This window comes from Lutra lutra, chromosome 3, assembly GCF_902655055.1.
Source record: "Lutra lutra chromosome 3, mLutLut1.2, whole genome shotgun sequence".
Taxonomy (NCBI): domain Eukaryota; kingdom Metazoa; phylum Chordata; class Mammalia; order Carnivora; family Mustelidae; genus Lutra; species Lutra lutra.
Genome location: NC_062280.1, coordinates 84014550 through 84039802, shown reverse-complemented (window position 1 = coordinate 84039802; position 25253 = coordinate 84014550). Strand labels below are relative to the sequence as shown.

At 34.5% G+C, this 25253-nt stretch overlaps 1 protein-coding gene across 1 annotated transcript in view; it reads right to left on the bottom strand.

The window, feature by feature from the left end:
• Positions 1-25253, bottom strand: part of ORC4 (origin recognition complex subunit 4) — a 95607-nt gene that overhangs the window by 15053 nt on the left and 55301 nt on the right. Inside the window, 10 exon segments of the mRNA XM_047722410.1 lie at positions 4931-5017; positions 12402-12546; positions 12548-12573; positions 15011-15058; positions 15060-15146; positions 15148-15166; positions 16656-16702; position 18636; positions 19529-19613; positions 20078-20153. Of these exon segments, the coding sequence (XP_047578366.1) occupies positions 4931-5017; positions 12402-12546; positions 12548-12573; positions 15011-15058; positions 15060-15146; positions 15148-15166; positions 16656-16702; position 18636; positions 19529-19613; positions 20078-20153 (621 nt within the window).

The following is a 25253-nucleotide window of genomic DNA, read 5'->3' as shown; positions in this document are numbered from 1 at the left end:
TGGTGCAGCCACTTTGGAGAACAGTGTGGAGATTCCTTAATAAATTAAAAATAGAGCTTCCCTATGACCCTGCAATTGCACTACTGGGTATTTACCCCAAAGAATACAGATGTAGTGAAAAGAAGGGCCGTCTGTACCCCAATGTTTATAGCAGCAATGGCTGTCGTCGCCAAACTGTGGAAAGAACCAAGATGCCCTTCAACGGACGAATGGATAAGGAAGATGTGGTCCATGTACACTATGGAGTATTATGCCTCCATCAGAAAGGATGAATACCCAACTTTTGGGGCAACATGGATGGGACTGGAAGAGATTATGCTGAGTGAAATAAGTCAAGCATAGAGAGTCAATTATCATACGGTTTCACTTATTTGTGGAGCGTAACAGATAGCATGGAGGACAAGGGGAGATGGAGAGGAGAAGGGAGTTGAGGGAAATTGGAAGGGGAGGTGAACCATGAGAGACTATGGACTCTGAAAAACAATTTGAGGGTTTTGAAGGGGCGGGGGGTGGGAGGTTGGGGGAACCAGGTGGTGGGTATTGGAGAGGGCACAGATTGCATGGAGCACTGGGTGTGGTGCAAAAACAATGAATACTTTTACGCTGAAAAGAAATAAAAATTAAAAAAAAAAAGAAATAAAAGAGAAGTTACAACTGACACCAAAGAAATACAAAGGATTATAAGATCTAAGAGACTACTGTGAAAATTTATACACCAACAAACTGGACAACCTAGAAGAAATGGATAAATTCCTAGAAACATACAATCTTCCAAGACTGAATCAGGAAGAAACAGAAAATCTGAACTATGACTCACAAAACTGAAACAGTAACTTAAAAACTCCCATGGGGCACCCATGGTATAGTGGATTAAGCTTCCAACTCTTGGTTTCCACTCAGATTGTGATCTTAGGGTCCTGAGATCAAGTCCTTGTTGTGCTCCCTGCTCAGTGTGGTCTGCTTGAGAACCTCTCTCCCTCTGCCCCCCTCACTCATGCTTGCACTCTCTCTCTCAAATAAATAAACCATTAAAAATTTATAAAAACTCCTAAGAAATAAAATTCTAGGACCAGATGAATCCTCCTAAATATTCAGAGTTGACTGATACCTTTACATCTCACACTATTCCAAAAAATCAAAAAGGAAGGAATGGTTATGAGGTCAGCATTAACCTGATACCAAAACCACTACAAAAACAGAAAATTACAGGCCAATATTCCCAACGAACACAGGCACAAATATCTTCAACAAAATATTAGGAAACTGAATACAATACATTAAAAAGTTCATTCATCATAATCAAGTGGGATTTATACCAGGGATGCAATGACAGTTCAATATCCACAAATCAATCAGCATGATGCACCACATTAACAAAGTGAAGCATAAAAATCATATAATCATCACAACAGATGCAGAAAAGTTTGGCAAAATCCAATATCCATTCATGATAAAAGCACTTAGCTAAGTTATATAGAGGGAACATACCTCAATAAAATAAAGGCCACCCACACATGAAAACCCACAGGCAGCATCATAAAAGCTGAAAGCTTCTCCTTTAAAGATCAAGAACAAGACAAAGGATGCAGACTCTCACACTTTTAATCAACAGGTTACTGAAGTCCTCACTACAGCAATCAGACAAGAAATAAAAAGCATCCAAAGTAGTTAAGGAAGAGGTAAACTTTCACTCTTTGCAGATGATATAATATTAGGAATAGTATTAAGATGGAAAAAGTCGGGGCGCCTGGGTGGCTCAGTGGGTTAAAGCCTCTGCCTTCAGCTCGGGTCATGGTCCCAGGGTTCTGGGATCGAGCCCCATATGGGGCTCTCTGCTCCGTGGGGAGCCTGCTTCCTCCTCTCTCTCTGCCTGCCTCTCTGCCTACTTGTGATTTCTATCTGTCAAATAAATAAATAAAATCTTTAAAAAAAAAAAAAGATGGAAAAAGTCAAAAAGTCATTAGAACTAACAAATACTTAGGTAAAATTGCAGGATACAAAATTAACATAGAGAAACCTGCTGCATTTCTATACATTAATAAAAAGCTAGCAGAAAGTGAAATTGAGAAAACAATCCCATTTACAATTGCATCAAAAAGAATAAAATACCTAGAAATAAATTCAGCCAAACAATGAGGTGAAAAATCTTTCCTCTAAAACCAATTAAGACACTGATTAAAGAAATTGAGGATGACACTAATCAATGGAAAAAATATATATGCTTATGGACTGGAAGAACTAACATTGTTTATATTTGTTCTACCCTAAGCAATCTATAGATTCAATGCAATCTCTATCAAAATACCAACAGCATTTTCCACAGAACTAAAATAATCCTAAAATTTGTATAAAACCACAAAGGAGTGGCACCTGGGTGGCTCAGTGGGTTAAAGCCTCTGCCTTCGGCTCAGGTCATGATCCCAGGGTCCTGGGATCGAGCCCCACATCAGGCTCTCTGCTCCGTGGGGAGCCTGCTTTCTCCTCTCTCTCTCTGCCTGCCTCTCTGCCTACTTGTGATCTCTGTCAAGTAAATAAATAAAATCTTAAAAAAAAAAAAAAAACCACAATGGACCCTGGAAAAGCCAAAGTGATCTTCAGAAAGAACAAGGCCAGAAATCTCACAATCCCAGATTTTAAACTATACTACAAAGCTATAGCAACCAAAACAGTATGTTATTGGCATGGAAATAGACACAAAGATCAATGGAACAAAGAGTGAAACCAAAAATAGAGCCACACATTTATGGCCAATTCATCTATGACAGAAAAAGGCTAGAATATACAATGGGGGGAAAGATAGTCTTCAATAAATGTTGTTGGGAAAACTGTACAGCTACACGCAAAAGAATGAAACTGGACCACTTTCTTACATCATACATAAAAATAAACCCAAAATGGATTAAAGACCTAAATTAAGGCCTGAAACCATAAAACTCTTTGAAAACAAAACACTGTCAGTAAACACTTGGATATCTGTTTCAGCAATATTTTTTAACTGTCTCTACAAACAAGGACAACAAAAATAAACAACTGAGACTACCTAAAACTAAAAATACTTTTGCACAGCACAGTACAGGGAACCATCAACAAAACAAAAAAGTCAATATAATGACTTCTCCCATATTTGCAAATATATCTGATTAAGAAATTAATGCCCAAATACATAAAGAACTCCTAGAACTCAATACCAAACCTGAAACAGTTGGATTTAAAAATGGGAAAGCTGCTGAACAGGTACTTCCAAAGACATACAGATGGCCAAAAGACACATGAAAAAATGCTCCACGTCAGTCATTATCAGAGTAACACACAAAAAAAGCAAAGTGAAATTACCTCACACCTGTCAGAATGGCTAGTATCAAAAAATGTATGAGAAGTAAGTGACAGGGAGGATATGGAGAAAAAGGAACCCTCCTGCTGTTTGTGGGAATATAAATTGGTACAGCCAGTATGAAAAATAGTAGGGAGATTACTCAAAGAAGTAAAAACAGAACTACTATACAATTCAATTCCATTTCTGGATATTTACTAGTAGAAAACAAAGGCACTAACTCGAAAAGACATTTATACCCCTATTTCATTACAGCATATTTACAAGAGCCAAGATATGAAAGCAACCTACATGTCAATCAACAGATGAATGGAAAAAGATGACACACACACAATGAAATATTACTCAGACATTAAAAAGAAAAATGAAATCTTGCCATCTGTGCCAACATGGATGGACTGAGGGTGTATTATGCTAAGTGAAGTACGTTTGACAGAAAATGAGAAATACCATATGATTTTACTTATATGTGGAATCTAAAAGCAAAAACAGACTTAAAAACACAGAGAACAAACTTATGGTTGCCAGAAGGGAGAGGAGTAGAGATGGTCAAATAGGTGAAGGGGGATTGAGAAGTACAAACTTCCAGTTATAAAATAAGTAAGTCTAAGAGATATAAAGTACAGCATAGGAATATAGTCAATTACACTGAAATAACTGTAAAGTGACATATGGTGACTATACTTACCACGGTGAGCATTTGTAATGTATAAAAATGTCAATCACTAGGCTTGTATGACTGAAACTAATGTAATATTATGTCAACTGTACTTCAAAAACATTATTATTCAAAGCCCTAGACCAAACCAAAAAGGCAGACCTGTGACTTGTATAAGCTTTTTTTTACTAATTGTTACTGAATAATTAACCAGTTCAGGTCAATGTTAAGTGACAGAAGTTACCTACTTTATGTTCAACTGTACATAAAAGAAAAAAATTAAAAACCAAAATTATACCTAGAGACAACTTTTCATGTAGCTGTTGCCTTTCCAACAATTTGAAGATTTAAGTGTAATTTCCATAACATTTAAATGTAGTTCTTAAATAAGGTAAGCAGAGTTAGCAGATGAAAATATATGATTATTTGGTTAAATGTGAATTCCAGTTAAACAATGAGTAATTTTGCAAGTGTAACTAAGTACCATGTAATATTGAAGAAATATTTATACTAAAAACTCTCTCCCATGTTAACCAGGGCCCAGGGTCCTTAGTTGAACAGAAGAGTTTAGAAATCCTTATCCTTCATTCACCTACTGGGAGAGAACCTGGTTACACAGTAACTCTTTCCCTTATTCTTCCCCTTTACTCTTGCCTTTACTATAAAGTATTTTTGACATAAAAAGGCAAAATAATAATGTACAAAACAAAAAAATAAAAAAATAAACATATACAAAACCTGTATGGTAAAAATTATAAAAGATAATTAAACAAATCAAAGAAAACTAAATAAAAGGAGAAATGTACCCTATTCTAGACTGGAAGATTCAATGTAGTAATCACGTTAATTCTCCCAAAATTTATCTGTAAGTTTAATCAATTCCCATCAAAATACAATTACCTGGTGAAATAAAAGGAGTATAAAAATAAGAAAATACAAACCAATAGCATGTGTAATGACCGCAGGTTTTTGTTGACATTGAAATGCTTTTGTAGTACTTCTCGCACACTTCTATCTTCTGTGAGACCCTAGAGAGAGGAGAAAAAAAAAAAAAATAAAAATAGGTTAAGTAACACGGCAGTTTAAAACCTAACTATAATGTGCCTCACTAGTTGGTGTACCTCATTAACTCTGATATTTATTCATTATTAAATAGGTGTTGGTTTTATTTGTAGAAACAAAAATCAAAACGAAATTTCCAGTCTATTGTTTTCTTATCCCTTTATGTTAATTAAATATACACAGAAACAAAACACAATACCTGCTACCTAAACTTTCTGGTCTAAAAAGGCAAACCATATAGTCATACCAGTGGGATGATCATAATTCAGCACAAAACACAACAGAGAGTTAAGAGTTACCATGTTTGGAAACATAAGGTAAAGCAATACAAAGAATGCTTAAATTATATGAGTCATTAAGCTAAAAAGAAAGTGCGTTCCAGTTATAGAGAACAGTATGAGCAATGCAGGAAGATCATGGCATACTAACAGAAAATGGGTAGTCATGTAACCCTGAGTTTCAATTATTGGTGAAGTGATTTCATGGAAAAGACAATGACAGAAAAACCTAATTGTAGGCCACTGCAACTGTCCATATAAGAGACAAAAAGGGTCTGAATTAAAATAGTGCAAACAGAGAATTAAGACATTTATAGAAGACATGGTCTGAAGGAGAGTCAAATGGTGATGTGTGGAGAAGCAAGGGCTTGAGAAAGTGAAGAAAAAAATCAGAAATAATATTCTGGGGACAGAACATTCCAGGAGGAATGAAGAGTGAAATGTGGTCAAGAAGTGAAACTTCGGGGGCGCCTGGGTGGCTCAGTGGGTTAAGCCGCTGCCTTCGGCTCAGGTCATGATCCCAGGTCCTGGGTTCAAGCCCCACATCGGGCTTTCCGCTCGGCGTGGAGCCTGCTTCCTCCTCTCTCTCTGCCTACTTGTGATTTCTCTCTGTCAAATAAATAAATAAAATCTTAATAAATAAATAAATAAATAAATAAATAAATAAAATAAAAAATAAAAAAAGTGAAACTTCGTTATTAATATTAAAGAACAAAATAGAAAAAGAGCAAAGAGACTGAGAAAGGTACTGAAGACTGGAAGAGAATCCAAGAGAGGGCAATTAAACCAAGGGAAGAAAACTTCAGAAGGAAGTAATGATCAACAATGTAAATTACTTAGTATAATTAAACAAATATATTTGAGAAGAACTAATCACTTTGGAAATTTGGAGAATAAGGTCCTTGAAAAAGCAGTTGTGACTGCAATGAATCACAATTAATAAAAAATAAGGTACACTTGGTATTATAGAAAAAATTAGATGTACAGAGAGTAAATTCATAGCTGGCAGAGCCAAAAACAGAGTGGGGAAGACTGACATAAATTTTCAAAATCATCTGTAACAAATGAGGATACTTTTCTTAGAACAAACAAAAAACCCCGAAAATCTTATTTTCTAGAGGTAAAACTGTTATATTTCTACTTCCACTGCAGGAAGATCCAGATTCAGGAATAAGTTCTAGTCTAATGAAATAAAGTTTTATGCTTTCAGTAAATATATTATCCTAGTTATAGTCCTCATTCCCTTGTCATTATTTTCAGTATTCTCTCTGAACTTAACAGCATTAGCTTGCTGTTACTATACATATCTTTTTCTTTTCTTTCTTTTCTTTTTGAGAGAGAGAGAGAGATCACAGTAGGCAGAGAAGCAGGCTCCCTGCTGAGCAGAGAGCCAGATGCGGGGCTCGATCCCAGGACTCTGACCTGACCTGAAGGCAGAGGCTTAACCCACTGAGCCATCCAGATGCCCTTATACATATCTTTTTATCATAAAAGGATCAGATATTCTCTGAGAGTACACAAAATGAACACAAAATAATAAAGCAAAGTAGTACACATAAAAAACTTTTGGGAATAATTGCAGTTTTATTAAAACTATAAAAAAAATTACCTGGAACAAAAATATTGGTAGAAGAAATTTTCTCCCTAAGAATCAATTATTTTTAATAACAGTTAACCTGCTTTTCTTCTACATGATGCTTCAAAGGCTAACCTATATTCTGCTTGCGTTCTTATATTTTTAGAGGTCTGAATCCAATTCCCCATCTTTCTTAAAGCTATTACCTTCTTGCTTCCATAATTACTTAATGTGCTTTAAAAAAAAAAGTCTAAAAGATCTATATATGTGAGCCATTAAAAAAAAAACAACAAACCTTATTAGACTTTCACCTTGATTCCAACACTATAAACTACTTGGAGATAAGGCTATTATATGATAGTCATTGAACATATTAGATCTTGGGTTTTGAAACACAACTAAATTTCTCATTTTTCTGGATTGAAAGCTCCCTTATAGCTGGCTCAGGAAATGACACAAGAGAAATAAAGACAGAATGACTGACTGACATCACCCTTATAGGAACATGGGGAAATTCCCAGAAACAAAACAGATCTCTCCTGTTAATCAAGGAAGCTTAACTTTTCACTGATGAACACGAGTAGAAGTTGCTAGAAGCAAGTTCTTATTGTACCGATGTTACAGTTTGCCTGTCTGGTGCCTTCTCCACAGGCAGATTCTAAGCAGAATGTAACACAGTTTCACTAATATCTCAGAACTCATGATGCTCCAGGGATAACTCAGTGGCAGCAGGATATGTACTAAATCTCCTAGTCAGTTCCTGGTGAATCTTCTCACCGTTAACTAAACAGGGAAGATTATGACAGTAGGTAAATGTTCCTTGAACTTAGCTATAGTAATCTGAGGGAATTTCCTTTGAGAAGAATTAGTTATGATCCTTTAAAATGTTCTTTCATACAGGGATTTCTCCTTATACTGTCATGCTGAAATGGTGTTTACTTGCTTAACTAATTTGTACCGCTAAAACATTCACGTTAGATGGTATGTCTAGGTTCTACGCTATCCTGAAAATATTTCTTGGATGAGATTCCACAGGACCTGTTATCTATACCATTGTTTCTGTTTTAACGTGGGAATCAGAAAAACTTGCTGGGTAGTCAGTACTGAGAGAAAGGATAGCTCCCTCAGTGTAACCCCCCTTTCCTGGGCAAGGCCTCTGGCCATGGTGCTGACATATATTTCAAGCGAAGCTCACCTATTAGCATACCAAAGGGAAGTGACAAATGAGGGTTGAGGATTAAGGGAACAAAATACTAGAACTAAGAGACAAAAACTGCAGTGGTACTAGTTCTACATTATAAAAGAAATGCAAGATGGTAAAACAAACAACAACAACAACAAAAAAAAACAAAAAAAAAACCCTAAAAAACAAAAGGATAGTGCTCACATTCATTTCTACCATCTGCCCCCAAATTCAGTAATACAGAATCAGCAAAAAAGGACCACAAACCTAAGGGTTAGCCACCTTCCTGCTACATGGTTACCATTTTCGCAGTCACCCAGAATTATGCTTCACCAGTAATCCTTTTCATCTAATTGCTTTATATACCTACTTAGATTCACAGAATGCAATATTCTGTGAAGGACTGAAAGACAGGTGTCAGCACTATATCACCTGGACTAGGTAGTCATCTTAGGAAAAGAAAGGAAACAGAGACAGAAATAAAAATTGTGGCAAAGCAAAGATATTTAAATATTATGAAAGGCTGCATTTGAATCTCTAAAGCAGTCAGAAAAACATACTGTTGTAACAAGATAATCAATTCAGGTGAAAAGTGAAAGTCTGTGAGGCACATTGTAAGGTGGATTCAGAGGTCAAAGATGCAGAGCTCTGCTCCACACCAGGCCTAGGTCAGGAAAGGAACAATGTGGGAGTACCAAATATAAAGGGTTCCTAAAGAATAGAATCTTATAAGAGTATCAAAAAAACCTATCTGGGGGGCACCTGGGTGGCTCACTTGTTAAGTGTCTGCCTTCAGCTCAGGTCATGATCCCAGGGTCCTGGGATCAAGTCCCACATCAGGCTCTCTGCTCAGTGGGAAGCCTGCTTCTTCCTCTCCCAATCCCCCTGCTTGTGTTCCTTCTCTCGCTCACTGTACCTCTCTCTGTCAAATAATAAATAAAATCTTAAAAAAAAAACTTATCTGGGCTAAAAACATCTCAGTCCCAGACAAGATTAATCTGAGGAGAAGGAAAAACCCACACCTAATTATATCATAGAACAATACCTGAATTTTAAGGATTAAGATAACCATTTTTACACACAATTCTGTATAGTTATACAATGAAAAATAATATAAAATTGTCAATCAGAACAAAACAGAAAAGGTAAAACAAATAATACACAAAGTTTGAACTCCTTCTATAAAACAACTTTAGTATGCATAATATTTGAAAGGCTATAAACCAAATAATTACTCTGTAGTATTAGGAAGTAGAATGGGCATATATATAAGGCAAACTTGTACCTTTTAACATGTATTCTTATGCCCTGATTAACTTTTAGTAATCTCTACACCCAATGTGAGGCTTGAAACCACACAAACCCAAGATCAGGAGTTGCATGCTCTTCTGACTGAGCCAGTAAGGTGTTCCCTTGTTCAGTGAACTTTTAATTTTAAAAAATGAGAAGTGCCATATTATAGTGCTTAGATTAGCAGATTATATTTTATAATCAAACAAGAATCAACTTTCAGTTTTGCAAGATGAGTAAATTTTGGAGTATAGTAACTGTAAAAATGTGACTATGGTTAATACAGTACTGTACACTTGAAATTTGCTTAGAAGACAGCTCGTAAGTATTCTCACCTCTTCCCACAAAGGAAATAAAAAAAGAGAGAAAAAAGAAGAGGAAGAAAATGGTAACTACTGAGGTGATGGATGCCTTGAATAGCTTCACTGTGGTATTTCTTGATGTATATGCATTATGCATATCATAACATCAAGCTGTCTACCTGAAACATATATAATTTTATTTTGTCAATTTACTGTCAATTTATTTTGTCAATTTTATCTCAACAAAGCTGGGAAAAATTAAAAAATTATTTAAGAACAAAATAAATGCAAAATCCTTTAAATTATTTTTGGTTGAATTTTTTTTTAATTTTATTTATTTTTTAAATTCCTTTTCAGCATTCCAGAAATGTTTCACTTTTAATTTGGTATTGATATTTAAGATCAAAATCACGACTGCTTTGCAAATCAGTATTTGTATATTCTTTGGGTAAATACCCAGTAGTGCAACTGCTGGATAGTAGGGTACTTCCATTTCTAACTTTTTGAGTAACCTCCATACTGTTTTCCACAGTGGCTGTACCAGTTTCAATTCCCACCAACAGTATGAAAGGGTTCCCCATTTTCCATGTCCTTACCAACATTTGTTGCTTCCTAGGTTAATGTTAGCCATTCTGACAGGTGTGATGTGATATCTCATTGTCGTTGTGATTTGTATTTCCCTGATGATAAGTGACTTTGAGCACCTTTTCATGTATCCATTAGCCATCTGTATGTCTTCTTTGGAAAAATGTCTATTCATGTCTTCTGCCCATTTTTAAACTGGATTATTTGTTTTTCTGGGTGTGGAGTTTGGTAAGTTCTTTATATATTTTGGATACTAAGACTTTATTTAGCAGATATGTCATTTGCAAATATCTTCTCTCATTCTGAAGGTTGCCTTTTAGTTTTGTTGACCGTTTCCTTTGCTGTGCAGAACGTTTTTATCTTGATGAAGTCCCAATAGTTAATTTTTGCTTTTGTTCCCCTTGCCTCAGGAGATTTATCTAGTAAGAAGTTGCTATGGTCAAGGTCAAAAGGGTTGCTGCTTGTGTTCTCTTCTAGGACTTTGATGTTTTCCTGTCTTACATTTAGGTCTTTTAGCCATTTTGAATTTATTTTTGTGTAGCATTACTAACAGCAGCCAAATTATGGAAAGAGCCCAAATGTCTATCAGTAGATAAATGGATAAAGAAGTGGTGGTGTGTATATAAAATGGAATATTATTTAGCCATAAAAAAGAATGAAATATCGCCAGTTTCAATGGCATGAATGAAACTAGAGCTATTATGCTAAGCAAAATAAAGTCAGCCAGAGAAAGACAAATATCATTTCACTTATGTGGAATTTAAACGAAATAGAAGAAAATAGGAGGGAAAAAAAGAGAGGCAAACCAGGAAACAGACTCTTTTTGTTTGTTTTTAAGATTTTATTTGAGAAGAGAAAGAGTGGGAGGGAGAGGGAGAGATAGAACATGAAATAGACTCTGCGCTGAGCACAGAGCCTGATGCAGGCATCTACCTCATGACCTGCAAGATCATAACTTAAGCCAAAACCAAGAGTCGGACACTTGAATGACTGAGGCACCTAGGTGCCCCTAGACTCTTAACTATAGAGAACAAACTGAGGATTGCTATAGTGGAGGTGGGTAGGGGTTGGGTTATATGGGTTGTGGGTATTAAGGAAGGCACATTTTGTGATGAGAACTGTGTATTATATGTTAGTGATGAACTGCTGAATACTACACCTAAAACTATTATTACATTGTATATTAACTAAATGGAATTTAAATAAAAACTTGAAACTACAATAATAAAATAATTACTGCTCTGACATAAAAAATTTTTTTAAGAGTCAGTGAATCTACACTTTGCAACTTTAATTATCCGAAGATCTAATCATCCTCATCAGTATTTAATATCATAGACCAGGTTTTCCCAATTCTTTCAAAACCAAGGATTCTACACTATTTTCTACTTTCAGAAGACCCATATTTTTGGAAGATTCTACCATGTGGGATTTATTCTGCAACACTGTTTTTCAATTGTGTTATTAAACACAGTCCCATACATATATTCTCTCCTTTCTCTCTGCCAACTGAAAACTCTTGAGAATGTAAGATAAACTTATGCTAGTATGTTGAGTTGATATGACAATGGTCTACATAAGTTAGGCTATTCAATGTAAGTGTAGATAAAATTACAGAGTCCACAAAGTTTAGTAAACCTTTATATCAACATGTGAGTGTGCGTGGGTAGCTAAGACTCTGAGAGCTCCAGAGATGATGAGATTCACCAATATACATAATACAACTTAAAAGACCCAATGAAATAAAAGCTGAAATTGCATGAGAATCAGGGGTGGAGGGAAAATCCATATTAGTTAGGTATGAACCACTAAGCTAAAAACCTGCTAAACTAATAAATAATGAAAATAATATTTTTATAATATTCTAAATATTAATAGAATAATCTAAAATTATAAGACAGAACAAAAAATCTCAAAGTTCTTTTGAGAGAAAAAATTTAGGATATGACAAATGTCTTTTAAAGAAAATAACACATACAAAGTATATAATTTGTATTAATACAGTTTTATGCTACAATAACATGAGAAACTTTCTGCTAATTTACAAATTGTTTAAATTTGTAGGTTTTTATAAGCTTTCAATGGTACAGTAGGTACAAAAACTATTTAAACATTATTGCCTCTGTTCCAAGTTACCTGAACATTCTCATTCCACCTCTCAGTGAAGATCTTGTCTGGAAATTCTGCAGGTAGAGATAATTGTTCTTTCAATATTTTAAGATACTGTGGAAATCCAAATGAATTCATTAAATGTATCTGCCGGTGAGAAATCGTGACTTCACTCTTTTTCTAAGAGTTCCAAAATATCCTTAAAAACAATAAAATCCATATAAGGTGCATGTTAAAAAAAACAAAACAACATACCAATATTAGAGGTATACATATTTGAACTATCACTATAATTAACAATGCTTCACCTGTAATACACAATTAAGCATTTTATTCAAGCCTCCAAAAACTCCAATCACTGCTGTCATTTCCTTACAGTTATGCAAGCCACTTTTAATAATCCCCTTCTAAGCATCTGTAGGCCTGGTGATGTCATGTCTTTTTTCCTACTATGCTATTCTCAGTTAAGCTTTAACATTTCAAGACCAATAATAATGGCAAAAAAAAATGTGACTATTATTGAATAGTTCTCTGCCACATAACACTAAGAATTTCAATAAAGAATTTCATATATTCTATGAAAAATTCATATTAAAATAGTAAAATGTAGTAATATCTATTAATTGCTGAAAATGTAAACACTGTTTTATATAACAAAGACTCAGGAAGTAGCAAATGTAATGGAGAAGAATTGTTTACTACCTATAAATTCAAACTGAAGCCATGCTGAACTGATGGAACAAACTATCGGAGAGGAAACTTGCAGGAAACACGCATGACACTGTTAAGTTATTCTGTCTTTTGACTTTTTTACAGTGTTATTTTAGAAACTACTTGCATTTGTGCTATTTTTCCTTAAGAAGTTAGATATCAACTTTTTTATTGTCAATTTTCTGTAAGAAAAAATGTAAAAAAAAAAAACAACTGTGGTAAGGCCCTAAAATATGGATTTTTAAATCTACCCGGATGATTTTCATCATAGCTAGGTTAAGAAACCAATCATATAGAGGAAAGAATTCAAGTGATCAAAACGGGATCGTGGTTTATTCTGGAAAAGAAGACAGGAAAGATTAATAGCTTGGGGTTGGCAGAGAGAAAGTGAATGAAAAACCTGGAATGTTTTTATAGGTCAAGAAAAATACAGTGCCAGCATAATTAAAAGAGAGTGAGTTTTATGTTCAGAACAGCTATATTATAAATTTTCTATTAATGAGGAGCTCTAGATCATCCATGTACAGGTGGCTGAAAAGCAGTGTAACCACACTCTATGCCAGCCATAATTAAGAGCTTGAACTTGGGAATGGAAAAGAAGGTGGGAGATAAAGGTACTTTAGTTGTGGACAGTAATGACTGAAGTTTGCAATGTGAAAATAAACGGGAATAGTAAAAAAAAAAAACTACTTTCACAGAGAAGAGGTTGTTTGCTAGCCAAGTCACTAATCCAACTATCCTTTCAACACCAGACATACAGATAGACCTGAATTGCACAGCTGGGAGAATTATACTATAGAATTTTTAAGGCCTATGCTATGTAACACTGCTAAAGAGCACCTGATTCTTTATTTGGTCCTTCAATGGGTCAGTAACGTTTGCCACTGCTACTTCCACCCCAAAGGTTTGGGTTTTTTTTTTTTTTAGCAAGAAGAAAGATGCTTCCTTAACTCCTGTGGTATAACTGCTGCCTTGACAAGAAGGAATAAAGATAAAACCAAGAGGCAGATGTTTTATGGGGAGGCTTATTATGAAGGCATATATTATAAACTCAAGAGCACTGGGGAAAGAGGACAGAGAAAAACACTCCACAGAAAAACAACACTGAAAGGAAGGCTGTTGAAAGATGACTTAGTAAATTATTTCACTTTTCTAAAAAGGAAACTGCTGCAAGAAAGGAAAAGAAGTAAATGGGCCTGACCACAAAACCTGCCAAGAATGAAGGAGGGAAAAGAAGAATGAAAACAGACTCATGGCAGCCATCTATGAGAAGAGAGATGACTCTTAAATACCAGTTTACCGAATTCAGTAAGAAAGTTTATGATGTAAAAGAAGATTAAAAAAAAAAGGCCTGTGTAGCTTATCTGAAGTATATAAGGTTCACGAGGTAGAGAGTCTTCATAAAGTAATGTGATAGTGACACTGAGACTATGGTTTAAAATCATTCTAAAATCACCCCCAAGAAGCAAAGAAGCCACTATCTACTGTTGACAGACTCGAGAGAAGTAATCACCTTCCATTTCTGGAGATGGACTACTTAAAAAATGGGATACTATCATTTTTACTCGATTCTAAGCATTTTCAAAATATAGGAACAATCTTAAATACAGAAGTAAAAACTATGGATGATTTTTATAAAATAGTGATAGGATTTTCTCTCTACGTGCTAATGTAGAAATTACACTAGCATAATCTGACTTCACATTTTTTATTCAGTGAGTTAACTGGAGGGAGAGAGGATTAGTTCATGAGCATGTGTCATAAATGTTTTGTTTTCTTCAATCTGAGTTGAAAAGTAGGATAAATGCACCAGCACTACTAAAACACATCTGAAAAAAATGCCTGATATAATGACCTACATAAGTGATGATATCAGTAAGCTTTAATTTTCTAAATATAATCAATTTTTTAATAGAAAAACTTACCAATCTACATGTAAGACCAATTACTGCTAGTGGAGTCTGTGCAGACTGTGGAAATGTCAAACAGATTATAGAGGAGTGTCTGGTTTTTATGATGAGCAAAAAGATCAAATTCATCTAATATGAAGATCACTGGGCAAACTACTAGACCGGTCACCTAAGATAAAATAGGAGTTTTATATATTAATAAGCAAACTACATTAATCTTTCTTAAGTTCCAAATTATTTACTGTACTTAGTGGTTTAAAACTCAATTCAACAAACATATATTGAAAACCTAGTTAGCGCAGGATACTTACCAATGCTTACACATTTATTCAACAACAAAACCTTATTCAGAGGACAAGATAGCCCTTACTCCCGTCAAGTAGTTCACAGTCTAATTACAAGACTTTAGTAGTTTACTAATGAAAAATTAAGAACATTATTTAAATAACTAAACTGTTGTTTTTAAAATTATTCAAAGATAATCTTCGATCATCAAAAAATTGACAGGGATCTCTCTTAACACCCACAGAAACCAAAATACTTTGGGATTAATAATAAAGGGAGTCACTAACTTATGAACAAAACTTTTGCTTCAAAAGAGATTTGTTAGTCAGTGGAAATGCAAACTGAATCTTCCCAAGTATTTATAATTTTTATAAATAATCGTTTAAACCACAAAATTTGACCAAAGCCCTCTTTAACTCCTAACCACAATTTTTTAAAGCACCCCCCAACCAAGTTTTAATATTTCAGGAACAGGGGAAAGTTCAACATGACTCTGTGAATTCATTTTTCTCATTACAATGAGGGAAACCATGAGGCAGAAGAATCACAATTACCTTAAGGTAATCATGTTACCTTATGGGGAGCCAAGGCAGAGGGTGAAGCAGGCTCCCTGCTGAGTACGGAGACTGATACAGTGCTCAAATCCAGGACCCTGAGATTATGACCCGAGCCAAAGGCAGCAAAAATAACCGACTGAGCTACCCAGGTGACCCTATAATCATTCTTTTAAATCTGGCACTGTTAATCTGGAACTCTACGCATTAAAATTTACCCTAGGAAATAACTAAATGATCATCTAAGCATTTCTTCCTAATTATATACAAAGTTAGAAATCAGAGTTCAATAACTGGTAATTAATAACATAATTTATTATATTTTAAGTATAGTTAATTTATAAAATAGTATATGAGAACCATAAAATGATGATGTAGCTCACTATTTACTGACATAAGTGAACAAGATATACATTATACAATATGGAAAATCATTCTATCCTTATAAAAAAATTATGTCCATCTGCATCATTGATACACTACAGGTGAATAAAGATATGAAACCAAATGTTAATTGGGATAATCATGGGGTGGCTGGGTGCTCAGTCAGTTAAGTGTCCGACTCTTCATCTCAACTAGGTCTTGATTTCAGGGCCATGAGTTCAAGCCCCACTTTGGGCTCATGTTGGGTGTGGTGACTTCTTAAAAAATAGTAATGATTGGATAGTCACTATAATAGTTGTGCGATTACAGTGATCATTATATTATGACTTTTTACATTATCTTTTTTTTTTTGTAAAAATATGTAATGCCTTTATAATCAGGGGAAAAATAAGCTAAAAGATAACTTTTGATGTTATTAAATATGCTAATATTACCTTTTTTTTAAAGCTTCCAGAAGAAATGAAAGGTTTTCAGAAAAACTTCCCTAAAAACAAAAAAAGATACCATAACTAAAAGTTTAACAAAATAAAGAATAAAAGAGATCTGATTCTTAGGCATTACATAGACACTACGTATCTATTGTCTCCTAAATTAGTCAGTGGCCAGATTCTGAGCTGGAGACTTCCATGTGCACCATTAGAGACTTAAATATAAAAGGAGAGGGTGGCCATAGTACTGAAAATGGCATTACCCTGCCATACTCAAAATTCTATATTTTCTGGATAAAATGCATAAAATGTTAGCTTCAATTTAAAGGTAGTTTTTAAGACTTGTTGTATTCCAAATACTGTCTGAGAACTAGAAATCAGTGCACTTTGTATTTTCAAATAGATTAAGCTCTTCCAAGTTTCAGATTAATTGGACCACTAAAAAAATGACCACATGATTCCAGTTGTATGTGGAATTTGAGAAAAAAAAAAACACAACAAAACAGATGAACCCAGGGGAAGGGGAAAAAGAGGGGGAAGCAAATCATGAGACACTTAACAACAGGGAACAAACTGAGGATTCATGGAGGGGAGGATGGGGAGGGGATGGGTTAAATGGGTGATGGGTATTAAGGAGCACTGAGTATTTTATGTAAGTGAAGAATCACTAAATTCTACTCCTGAAACCAGTATTACACTATATGTTAACTAGCTAAATTTAAATACAAACCAAATTAAAAAGCATACTACTAAAAAAAATAAGCACAAATTAAATGAGATCCAAAGTAAAGGAGAGAAGAAATTTGCCTTAATCATTACATACTATAATAGTTTCTCCTATTCAAGAGCATATTATAGAATTTGTATATATCAGATCAAATTTGACTGTTTACTTGGAACACAGCCAAAACATTTTTGGATACAACTTATACATTCTACATGGAAATTAACAGAGAAGCAGATGCATTATCCAGATGTTCCAACTTGCAGATAGGGCCCCTGTTGAAATTTTTTTTTCCATTTAAGTCATTAATTTTTACTTCATTCAGATTTTTTAATTTTAAGAAATAGCCAACCTTAAATTTGTGAAGATGTACAGGAGAAAAAAAAAAATCTGCTTGTTTGTTTCCCCATTGAGAGAACTGATATAAAATAGCTGAACAGGTTTTAAGAACTTCTACATATTTTATAATAACTGTATGTTTGTCAAATCAACATTATTTCCAAGGCAGTTAGGGCAAGAGGTATTTTATAATATAAACAAAAGCTCAGAGGCAATCTGTGCTGAGTAATCAGCAGCTGAAGTTATTCAAAGGTAGCTTGTCTTATACTTTTTTAAAAAGACAGTTTATATCTGACATTACATGTGAGTGTGCAATTATATAAGTACATATGCACATATTATAAGAATATCCTTATATAAAACACATACGTATGCATAAGAATATACAAATTTGCTGTAGTATATCAAACATAAAGGTTCTGGGTCAAGTAACTCAGGTTCTAATGTCTTAATATCCATTTTATGACCTTAGGGCAAGCTAATTATGCTCTCTGAGCCTCAGGTGACTTACGTTATATAATGTAAAAGTTAAACTAATAATCACTATATGTGATGATTATGTGTAACAACAGTAATGACTAGGATGATAACAACTGTCCCTTTTTATGATTTCTATGAATCCAATAAGAACAGGTTCAATCAGGAAAGTCAGAAACCTCAGTCTACATCAGGGGCAAACCAGAAGCCAAACTGAGCCTATATAATAGTAAATCTCCTTGACCACGTAGGCCACTGTATTCAACATTACATTCTGCACAGAAGGAAGAACGTCAGACTTACAGAAGGGGCATTTTGAACCTGCAGACAGTGTGAAAGGATAACACATGATTGGCTTACCTTTTACAGGTACTTATTAAAGAATGAAATTACTAAATGCTAAGAGGCTTACACAACAATGGCTGTGTTGTTGCAGGGAAAAAGGAGACACTTTAAGAGTGATAACACCGTATGATCACCAGTGAGCATAAAATGAATTTGGGAAGCCACAATCCACTTCAACTGATAAGCAGTATGAAGTTAAGTCATTTCCTTATGAAAATTAAAGTAGCTGTAAATTAATTTAATCATGTTACTTTTCAAACCTTATAAATCAAGTGATAGGGTAAAAAGTTTAATGAAAGTTCCAGAACATTCTAATCAGTTTCATTTAAGTTACTGATGTTCACTATCTTGAGATTCTAAGCTGTTACAATGATGGATATGATTAAGTTTCTGAAAACGTTTAGTAAGAGATAATTGACATTTGTATAGAACCTTACCAATCCAGCATTTTTAAATATAAATTATGGTTAATGCTTGTCTTTAGAATAAATCTGTGAAGCAATAGGATATGCACATTTAACACAGATGAGAAAATTTGAACTTCAGAAATACTCATTAGCCATGATTATCAAGTAGTCAATGGCTTTAAGACAAGACTCAAATCTACCTTTTTAGCTTTAAATTCAGTACATTTTGCATTAGTCCCAGCTACCTAAGTCTCAGAAGACTAAAAATAGGGTGCTAGAGTGTAGTACTTCAAAAAATTACTTTAAACTATCTCCAAAGATAGGGAATCAAAGTATTTATCTTACAGATAAAGAAACTCCGATAATATCTACATAAACATGGATTTCTTGGCTCTTTTATAGTTAGTATAATCTACTTCAAAAAAATTTAAACATAAAAGGTATGATCAATAAATGCATCCTACTACATTATACTTTTTTATGATAAGACTCTTTCATATTTCAATTTAGAATCCCTGAACCCACCCGAGCCTTCCAAAAATACGAAAATATCTACGGCATATAAATGTTAAAGACTATTAGGATATTACAAAACTTTAGCTCCAACTACGTTTTCCAGATTTAACTGCCTTGTGATTTCCTTTAGGGCTATTTTATCATTGATCTGCAGCAGTCCTGAAATAAAGCCCATTTAAAAGTATTTAACTAAGATGAGATATTTGAAACAGTGCAGATTATTTTTCCAGTCAAGTTAAGCTTTCTTAATAATTTCTAACTTTAACTAGAAAGAAAAAAGTTAAATATCTGTGAGTTAACATTAATTTCTTTTTGAAACTCAGCAATGAAGACATTTGCTAGACTCAAAGAACTATCATCCTTGGGGTTCTTTTATTTTTTTTAAAAAGAAAAGAAAAAACAAAAAAAACAAGAGTCCTTATGTGCCTCTTTAATCTTATTTTTTTTTTAATTTCTCAAAATATTGTGTATGGTATATTAAAGTGAAAGTTGTTAAACATGGATAAAGTTCTTAAATTATGACTATTACCCACCTTTAAAACACGCAAGTAAATTAAATTTTACATTATAAAAAGCTCACATAGTTTATATCATTTCCAATGGTAAAACGATGACATACTTACCATTTAGGTGAACTTGTAATACATTTTCACTCACTTCTTCTACTTCCATTAGTTCTTTCAAAGCATGGTTTATTAACTAAATGGTATTAAAAAGTTTATGGAATGTTAATAATAAATAAAAATATAAGCTCATATTCTTTTAAAAATTATGAATGGGAACATAATATAATAAAAAGATTGTCATTTGAAACTAACAAATAAGTTTGCACATTACTCAAAGATAAAAGAAAGGTTTAACGAGAACATCTAATGTCCGACTCAAGATGCCAAAGCCAGGACTGATGTCATACTCTTTCATTCATCTTCCCAAACTAATAAAAGTTTAGAAACAACCCTCAAGTTTTCAAAGACATATTTCTCTATAAGTCACATAAAAACTATAGCCACTTAAGAGCTTCATGTCTGAGTTAGTTCATTATTTATCTCTAACATTTATTCTACTAAATACTATTGAAATCACTTAAAAGCTATTGAAAAACATGTATTAGAGCAATGTTAAATGATTGTAAAAAGTCTACCACAGTCAATATACCAATTTCTATTAAATACTGTTAACTACTCTGTATGCTATCATGAAATAAAAATTTGAAAAACTAAGAAATACCAAGAGGTAAGTTGAAAAAGATGTTTCCTCTATGAGTTTCTAGGTAAAACAGCCACTCCTTATCTGGAGTTTCAATTACCTGTGCTGTGGAAGCAGATGAATCCTCCTTTTGACATTATGGGCAGAAGGTCAAAGTAGCTTAATGTACATAATAATGTCTACATCATTCACCTAACTTCATCTTATCATGTAGGCATTTTATCATTTCACATCATCACAAGAAGGATGAATATAGTACAGTATGACATTTTGAGAGACAGAGACCACACTCACCTAACTTTTACTATATTTGTTGTAACCATTCTATTTTGTTATTATTTTTAATCTCTTATTGTGTTTAATTCATACATTAAAGTATACTACAGGTAAAGTTTACCATGTTAAAAAAAAAACAGTACATATAGGGTTTGGTACTATCTGTGGTTTCAGGCATTCACTGAGGTCTTGGAATGTACGTCCCATGGGTGGGGGGCCTACTGCATACAGAGAAAGACCTTATTAAAGAAATGTAGAGAGGCGCCTGGGTGGCTCAGTGGGTTAAGCCTCTGCCTTCAGCTCAGGTCATGATCCCAGGGTTCTGGGATCAAGCGCCGCATCAGGCTTTCTGCTCGGCGGGGAGCCTGCTCCCCTTGGCCGAGCCCCCGCCTGCCTGCCTCTCTGCCTACTTGTGATCTCTCTCTCTCTCTGTCAAATAAATAAATAAAATCTTAAAAAAAAAAAAAAAAAGAAGATGAGGAAATTAGGACACAGACACAGAGGGAAGACTGCCACATGAAGATGGAGGCAGAGGTTGGAGTTAAGTTGCCACAATCCAAGGAATGACAGCCAAGGATTGTGGCAGCTTAAAAAAAAAAAAAAAAAAAAGAAAGGTAGAGCTTGCAATGAAAAAAAATTACTACTGATAATATAGTAACTACTAAAAATATACTCACCAGGTGTTATACCACCTTAAATTGTTCAATTATAAAGTTTTAGATATTTATAACTATAGATTCTTATGCCACATACTTCCTATTCTCTATTTTTTGACTTATGACATCTTATTACAACTCTATGGCAATATAATATACATCTCTTCACATTAATATTATGCAGTTTTTAAAAACTTAAAAATGAACAGAACTAAGAAAAGTCAAAAAACTTATAAAAAGAAGAACAATGATAAAGGACTACTAATACTAAAACTACTCCTATGATTAGAAAATAAATGATCCCTCAAAACAGACTGTGTATACAAAAAAAATTAGTAAAGATGGCATCAAAATTTAGTGAGGACAAAAAGGAAATTCAAAAAAGTCACTGGAACAATGGCAAACCATTTTGAAAAACAAAATACTATTTGTATTTGAAATATTGTACTTCAATTTGTCACTACCACATCTTTGTGAAATATGAAGAAGTATTTTAAATTATTAGGTTCACAACAGGTATCAAACATAATTCTGGTATATTTGTATTTTGTTTGGTTTTTTGTTTTGTTTTGTTTATAGATTTTATTATTTGTTTGACAGAGATGGAGAAAGCACAAGCAGATAGAGTGGCAGGCAGAGGGAGAGGAGAAACAGGCTCTCCACTGAGCAGGGAGCCCAATGCGGGGCTCAATCCCAGGACTCTGGGATCATGACCGGAGCTGAAGGCAGATGCTTAATGACTGAGCCATCCAGGCACCCCTAATCTGTATTGTTTTAAAACAAATGGAATTCTGGGGTGTCTGGATGATTCAGCTAGTTAAGCCTCTGACTCTTGATTTCAGCTCATGTTATGATCTCAGAGGGGTAAGATCCAGCCCTGTGTCGGCTCCTTCCTGAAAATAGAGCCTGCTTAAGATTCTCTCTCTCCTCTCGCTCTGCTTCTGCCCCTCCCCAATGCTTGCTCTCATGTGCACGTAAGCTCTCAAAATAAATAACTAACCTAAAAAAATGGAATTCTACCTTAGATCATAGCAATCTAAGTCCTCTTAAAAAGGGAAATCTCCAAAATATCAACTGTCATACTATGTAATAAAATCCAATTAAGAAGTGACATTTCTTTGTAGAGAACTATCCAAAATAAGAGTACTTCTTGGCTTTTAGAGCCAGTATGAGTCTATCATAGACTTCATTCCCAGATGATACAAATGTGGTATGTCAAAATGTGGCCTCTGCCATAGCTTCTTGGTAATCTGCAATGTTCTTCCTCCCACCAAATGGTATTTTATTTACATAATATTTCTATTTCTCTGAGTCTGATTGTATGTTCTAAATTATTATATGTTCGGTAAACCGTTGAAAACTATTTTAAATTCTTTGCATAATGAAATGGGGAAAATAATAATACCTTCATTTTTTTATATACACATAAAGAGAGTTATTATAACATGGAAGGAGGATGGCAGCAAAGAATGAGGATCCTAAGGTTGCCTCCTCCCACAAATATAAGTAGATCCCAGTCAATCATCCTAAATACCCCAGAAACCAACCTGAAGACTGGCAGAAAAAACTCCAAACTAAGTGTAGAGAAGAGGACACAGGACACATCAAAGATGGTAGGAAATGCGGAGATGTGGCTTAGGAGAGAAATGGATCATAGCCAATGCAGTGGGGAGGAAGTCAGTCTCAGAGAAGTGGGAAAAAGAGACTAACATACAGGGGAACACACAGGAAATGAATCCTCATAGGACTGGTTTGGAAAGCTAGAGGGCCTAAATTTCTTGAGTTCTTACACCAGGGAGGCTTAAAGCCTGAGGTTCTAAAGATCAGCATGTGTGGTTCTGGGAGAGCTCGAAGGACACTGGGATGCTCTTGGAGAGAAGGCAGGGAAAATTGTCTGTGGACATACAGCAATCTGAAGAGCACCCAATAAAACAGATAAATGAAACCAGGAGCTAGTTCTTTGGGGGAAAAAAAAATGGGGGGGTGGTTTTATGGAGAGGGTGGTTGGGTTATGGACACTGGGGAGGGTATGTGATATGGTGAGTGCTATGAAATGTGTAAGCCTGACTATTCACAGACCTGTACCCCTGGGGCAAATAATGCATTATATTTAATAAAAATAATAAAAAAATCAATAAAACTGATAAACCTCTAGCCAGATTTACCAAAACAAAAACAAAAACAAAAACAACAGAAAAGACCCAAATAAACAAAATCACAAATGAGAAAGGAGAAATAACAAACACTAAAAACTACAAGCAATTATAGAAGAATACTACAAAAAACTACATCCCAACACTGGACAACCTAGAATATGGATAAATTCCTAGTAACATATAATCTATCAAAACTGAAACAGGAAGAAATACAAAATTTGAGAAGTCCAATCACCAGCAAAAAACTGAATCTAATCAAAAAACTCTCAAGAAACAAAAGTCCAGGTCCAGATGGCTTCTTAGGTGAATTCTACGCAACATTTAAAGAATAGTTAATACCTATGCTTCCCAAAATATTCCAAAAATAGAAAAGGAAATAAAACTTCAAATTCATTCTATGAGGGCAGCACTACTCTGATACCAAACCAGAAAGACACCACAGAAAAAGAGAACTACAGGCCAAGATCTCTGATGAACATATAATTGCAAGAAACCTCAACAAAATACTAGCAAACTGAATCCAACAATACATTAAAGAACCATTCGCCACGATTAAGTGGGATTTATTCCTGGGTCACAAAGGTAGTTCGATACTTGCAAATCAATCAATGTGATACAACACATCAATAAGAGAAAGAGTAAGAACCATATGGTCATGTCAGTAGATGCAGAAAAATCATCTGACAAAGCACAACATCCATTCAGGATAAAAACCCTCAACAAAGTGGATTTAGAGGGACTATACCTGAATATAATAAAGACCAACAGCTAATACCACCCTCAATGGGGGAAAATCTGAAAGCCTTTCCCCTAAGGTGATGATAAAGATAAGGATGTCCACTCTCACCACTTTTTTTTTTTTAAAGGTTTTCCCATTTAATTTATTTGAGAGAGAGTGAGAGAGAACACAAGCAGGGGGAGCAGCAGAGGGAGAGGGAAAGGCAGGCTTCCCACTCAGCGAGGAGCCCTATGTGGGGCTCCATCCCAAGACCCTGGGATCGTGACCTGAGCAGAAGGCAGATGCTTAACTGACACACCCACCTCCCCTCAACCCACTTTTACTCAACATAATACTGAAAGTCCTAGCCACAGCAATCAGAAAGCTAAAAGAAATAAAAGGCATCCAAATAGGTGAGGAAGCAGTAAAACTTTTCACTTTTTGCAGATGACATGATACTATATATAAAAAACCCAAAACTCTTAAAACTAATAAATGAATTCAGTAAAGTTGCAGGATACAAAAATCAATGTTACATTTCTATACACCAATAATGAAGCAGTAGAAAGAGAAATTAAGAAAATAATACCATTTACAATTGAACCAAAATAATAAAATATCTAGGAATAAATACAACTAAGGAGGTGAAAGACCTATGCTCTGAAAACTATAAAAAACTAATGAAAGAAGCTGGAGACAACACAAAGATATGGAAAGAAATTCCATGCTGATGTACTGGAAGAAAAGATTTTGCTAAACTATCCAAGCAACTACACATTTAATGCAA